Raw genomic sequence first — 5,735 nt, 5'->3', positions numbered from 1 at the left:
TCACTTAAGTCTTAGTATCTTTTTGGGTTTTAAGATTTTAAAAATTTTAGGTTATTTACGACTTATTAGCTGATTAAGTTTTGTCATTTTTTATTTTTAATTTTTTTTGGATGACCCAATTAGGAACCCATGGTTTAGTTTTCTATGGCCATTTGGTTTGCGATTTGATTACTCATAAGTGACTGGAAGACATTTGGCTAGCAACCATTGGTTAGCTCCTTCAAAATATCTTATCAAATGAGGTTTCATTTTAGGGTCCAGGTTTAAGTTTTAGTATCTTTTAAGGTAAATTTTTAGATCATTTGTGTTTTAGATTAATTCTAGTCAAGTTGAACTAACCTAACATAATATTCCAATTAGCTTGAGTTAGCTTAAATTAGATTGGCATTTTGGTTTTAGGTGATTTTAGCTCAATTTAGGCTGGACTTATAATTTTGGGTTACCTAGGTTAAATTTGGGCTAAACTAAAGGTTTAAAGTCACTTAGGTTCAATTTGAGTTGAACCTAAGGTTTAGGATCACTTAGGTTTTGGGTTAAACATAAGGTTTAGGGTCACATAGGTACAGTTTGGGTTGAATCTAAGGTTTACGGCCACTTATGCTCAGTTTTAGTTGAACCAAAGGTTTGGGGTCACTTAGGTTCAATTTGGGCTAAACCTGACTTAGGTTTAGTTTGGGTTGATCCTAAAGTTTAGGGTTACTTAGGTTCAGTTTGGGTTGAACCTAAGGTTTAGGTTATGTCTAAATTAGCTTAAGCTTGAGATAAATGGGTTAAGTTTAAGGATTGGGAGTAAACTTAATTTGGTTACGGCTTATGGTTGGTTTACGATTAATTTAATTGAAGCTTCAATTAAACCTAATAGGTCGAATGTAAATTAGAATTAATTAAGGTTTAGGGTTACTTAAGCCTAATTTAAGTAAGGCTTAAGAGATTAATTATGTATAATGTGGTTTAGACTTAGTTAGGATTTAAAGTTACTTAAGTCTAATTTAAGTATGACTTAAGAGATAAATTAAGTCAAATGTGGTTTAGAATTAATTAGGATTTTAGGGTTAATTAATCTTAATTTGGGCAAGGATTAAAGGTTTAATTAGGTCTAATTAGGTTTATACCTAATTAGGGTTTAAAGGTTGATTAAGCATAAGTAATGCTTAATGTTATAACTAGGGTTAAACCTAATTAAGGTTTAAAGGTTAATCAAATCTAATGTAAGGCTTAAATGTTTAATAAGTTATAATTAGGGTTAGACCTAATTAAGGTTTAAAGGTTAATTAAGCCTAATTTAGGTAAGGCTTAAAGGTTTAATAAGGTTTAATTAGGGTTAGACCTAATAAGGGTTTAAAGGTTAATTAAGCTTAATTTAGGTAAGGCTTAAAGGTCTAATTAAGTTTAATTAGAGTTAATCTAATTAAGGATTAATGGTTAATTAATACTAATTTAGGTAAGGTTTAAGGGTTTAATCAAGTCTAATTTGGGGTAGACCCAACTAAGGTTTAAAGGTTCATTAAGCCTAATTTATGTAAGGCCAATCTGGAAAAGGATGTTACAAGTTAGACAGGATGCTGAACAGTTGTTTGTCTGGGAACTTGGTGAGGGCTTGGTTAACATCTGGTGGGATAATTGGTCATTGGATGGTTGCCTTATTCAGGACCAGTTTGTCCCAGCTGCCCCTATGTTTGTGAAAGATATCTGGGCTTTTGGCAAGTGGAACCTTGCTCCTATCATTCCTTTCTGTAGCCCATCTCAATTAAGCAGTATTCAGAAGCTTACTATCAAACCTGGGGTGAAAGACAAAATTGTGGTTAGAAAGAACCCTATCCCTTCTCAACAACCCCATCTGGTACACTGGGGTCACACCATCTGGAATAATTTCCTCACCCCATCCATGTCCTTCTTCATTTGGAGACTTTTCTCAAAGATGATTCCCACGGATGACATCCTAAAGTTGAAGGGTTTGAGGGGTCCTTCTAGATGTTTTTTCTGCTTGGCTCAAGAGGAAACAATTTCCCATCTGTTCTTTGAGTGTCATTGGGTACAGGAGGTTTGGTCATTTGTGATTGGTAAACTTAGAATCCCAACCTTGCACCTCACATGGAAGATGTTCTTTACTAGCTGGGCTGATTGGAGGGGTGCTGAACTCCAGGACATCCCCAATATTGTGGCATGGTTTGTGTGGATGGCAAGGAACCAGGCAAAGCATGATAGCTCCCTTATTGATCCTAAGAGGGTGGGTCTAAATTGTATTGCTTTTATTCAAAAACTGATCAACTTTAAAAAGTACAAGACTGTGTTGGAGATTGTTCCTGTTCTCAAGCCTCAAACTTCCAAAGTTGTGACTATCTGCTGGACTCCCCCAAAGCTTGGTTGGATCAAAATTAACATAGATGGCAGCCAAAAATCCCAGTCTGCAGGCATTGGTGGGGTCTTTAGGAACCATGAGGGGAAATGCATATTATATTTCCAATCTCCAATCAAGGCTGTTGACTCACTTGAGGCAGAATGTCAAGCAGTTTTCTGGGCCCTCAACTTAGCCAGATCTTGCTTGTTTGATCAATTATGGGTTGAATCTGACTCCTTGCAACTTATTAACATCCTCCATGGGATCTCAAAAACTCCTTGGAATTTAATCTGCTGGATGTCTGGTATTCATCAACTGCTAAAAGTTTGCTCCCTAAAGTTTTCTCACATTCACAGAGAAGGAAACAGACCAGCCAACTGGCTAGCTAGAAGGGGACTTTTTACAGAAGTTCCACTTGTTAGTAGAAGAATTCCCCCCCCACTGGACTTCCTTTTATCCAGTGATCGTTTGCCTATCCCTTATCTTAGAAAGTATGTGTAATAGATTAGAGAGGAGCTTACCTTTATAAAAGCCCTCTCCTGTCACCTTCCTTCTCTTTGTATTTGGCTACTTTTTAATGAATTGGAGCTATGCTCCTTACATAAAAAAATGTAAGGCTTAAAGGTGTAATTAAGTTTAATTAAGGTTACACCTAATTAGGGTTTAAAAGTTAATTAAGGCAAATTTAGGTAAGGCTTAAATGTTTAATTAGGGTTTAATGGTTAATTAAGCCTAATTTAGGTAAGGCTTAAAGGTTTAATTAAGTTTGATTAGGGTTAGACCTAATTAAGGTTTTTAAGATTAATTAAGCCTAATGTAGGTAAGGTTTAAAGGTTTAATTACACTTAGACCTAATTAGGGTTTAATGGTTAATTAAACCTAATGTAAGTAGGGCTTAAAGGTTTAATTAGGTCTAATTAGGGTCAGACCTAATTAGGGTTTAAGATTACCTAAGCCTAACAAAGGTAAGGCTGAAGGATTAGGTCTAATTTGGGTTAGAGCTAATTAAGGTTTAAATGTTAATTAAGCCTAATTTAGGAAAGGTTTAAAGGTTTAATTATGTCTAATTAGGGTTACACCTAATTAGGATTTAACGGTTAATTATGCCAAATTTAGGTAAGGCTTAAAGGTTTAATTAGGTCTAATTAGGGTTAGGATTAGGCCTAATTAAGGTTTAGATGTTAATTAAGCCTAATGTAAGTAAGGCTTAAAGGTATAATTAGGGTTAGACTTAATTATGGTTTAAATGTTAATTAAGCTAATGCAAGTAATACTTAAAGGTTTAAGTAGGTCTATTTTGGTTTAGACTTAATTAGGGTTTAAAATTACATAATCCTAATTTAGGTAAGGCTTAAGTGTTTGATTAGGTCTAATTTGGGTTCTACCTAATAAGGGTTTAAAGGTTAGTTAAGCCTTATTTAGGTAAGGTTTGAAGGTTTAATTAGGTCTAACTAGGGTTAGACCTAATTTGGGTTGAAAGGTTAAATAACCCAAATTTAGGTAAGGCTTAATTTTGTAATTAATTTAGGGATTTTTCTTGACTTTAGAAAAATCAGGAACATTTCCAAGGGCGAAAAGAAAATTTCTTGTGAATTTTAGAATTTTTGGAACTATAATTAATTTTTAGTAATTAAATTAGTTTCACGAGTATTAAATTATTTAAAAATTAAAAATAATTCATTAATTATCAAATTTATTTTTGTTGTTTTCTCCTTGCTTTGCTGAGTTCAGAATTTTTCTATTTTATTTTTGTGATTTTTCCTTACAACGTTATGATTTTTTAATGTTTATTAAGATTTTCTAGAATTAATTAATTAAGAAAAATCCAAATTAACTACTTATCCGACACAACGCCAATTCATTCTCGGATGAGTCGAAAATCCACATGGCGGTGTCTGATCTGGTGTCTTCCCTTCCATGGTGTATTCATTGGATTTAATTTTGGACGTCCAATTCTGATACAAGGAAATTGACGACATGGGTTATTGTCCTCGTAGAACATTAACCCGAGTGTCGTTCATGATGAAACAAAAATTTCTCCCTCGATTCTCCATAGAATCTCATGGGACTCTCTCTTCCCCATTCGTCCTCCCCTCTCTAGAGTACATGAACGCGAGCCAGTCTCCCGAGCTCTGCTATTTTCCATGAACGTCGTCGAATCCGTAAGTCTAGAAAACTAGACAAGGAACCCTCAGCATTAGAAATTTCAAACTCCTATTTACTTAAGTTGAAACTCCACATATTGGACCTAACCTCTAGCACTTAGTAGGTGGGGTCATAATGGGGGAGCTCAGGATGAGGATTGACCCTGGGTGTTGGTCTAGGGCTAAGGCACTCACTTGCAATCATTTATAATCACAATCACTCATTACCTTAAACCCAGAACTTCTAGGCTTTGGTCCCTTGATACTTATGGGAGACTCCTGTAGATGGTTCCCTAAACCCACTAGTCCTGGGCTAGGGTTTAGCTAAGACCACTACATAGAGGACCCAAAATGGGGTTTCCATTGGCCCATGGCTTATTGATGGTGGTTGGCACTCCAAATCTACCGAGATACCCAACCTACCCTTTTACCCCTAAATTCCCTCAAATTACCTAGATACCCTTACGAACCAAAATTTATAAATCTAGCCAAAATACCCAACTTGACTAAAAAATCATTTCAAACACTTTGAAAACACACAAACTACCCAAAATCCCCAAATTAAAATTACCAAAATACCTCTCTTTAGCCCAAAATTCCAAAAATTCCAAAAAATCCCAAAAATTTCAAAAACCTCCTAAATATTCTCAATTTCATTTTTCTCAACTATCACATGACTCAATTTGGCCAATTTGACCGTCTTTGATCAAAACTCCCAAATTGCCCTTTAAAGGCCCATATTTTCCTCAAATTACCTCAAATGTCTATCCAATTTGTCTCAATTTACCCCAATTTCAATTCTAAACTCAAATTGACTAATCTAGACCAAATCCAAGCTCAATTGGTCCATCATTTGGATCCAATTTTGATTTAAACAAAAAACCCAATTTTGGCCCTATGACTTGGTTCCACCAAATTAAACCCATAGCCCACTCAATTGGCCACAATTTGTGTTGAAGAATCTTTATAACATCCCCATACATCAAAATTGACCTTTAATTGGCCTTGGTGAGACCTAAAATTCATTTGATTTCAACCTAAGTCCAAAAAGCCCCAAATTTGCCCCAAATTGGCCATGTCTCAAAATCTCACCAAATTGATGGCCTTAGCCCAAAAATTTCCACACTATCCCTTCATGAAAAATCTTCAAAAAACCTCCCTTGATCATGTCAACCATTTGATTTGGACTTAGCCCAAGGGTAGCCCAACCTAGACCCATGTCTAGCCCAACATACCGAAAATTGACCAAATTC

The 5,735-nt window shown here is 35.3% G+C and overlaps 1 protein-coding gene across 1 annotated transcript; it reads left to right on the top strand.

The window, feature by feature from the left end:
• The first annotated feature begins 1,540 nt into the window (after positions 1 to 1,540).
• LOC110037469 lies at positions 1,541 to 2,839 on the top strand. Its single transcript, XM_020742125.1, has one exon. It carries the CDS (start codon positions 1,541 to 1,543, stop codon positions 2,837 to 2,839), a length of 1,299 nt encoding a protein of 432 aa, XP_020597784.1.
• The last annotated feature ends 2,896 nt before the right edge of the window (positions 2,840 to 5,735 follow it).

Source organism: Phalaenopsis equestris, unplaced genomic scaffold (assembly GCF_001263595.1).
Source record: "Phalaenopsis equestris unplaced genomic scaffold, ASM126359v1 Scaffold219868, whole genome shotgun sequence".
NCBI classification, from domain to species: domain Eukaryota; kingdom Viridiplantae; phylum Streptophyta; class Magnoliopsida; order Asparagales; family Orchidaceae; genus Phalaenopsis; species Phalaenopsis equestris.
The sequence above is the reverse complement of the archived record's forward strand: the minus strand, read 5'-3'. Positions and strand labels throughout refer to the sequence as shown.

Coding starts and splice junctions, on each gene's coding strand:
- LOC110037469 (XM_020742125.1), top strand. CDS start 1,541: ATGTTACAAGTTAGACAGGATGCTGAACAGTTGTTTGTCTGGGAACTT.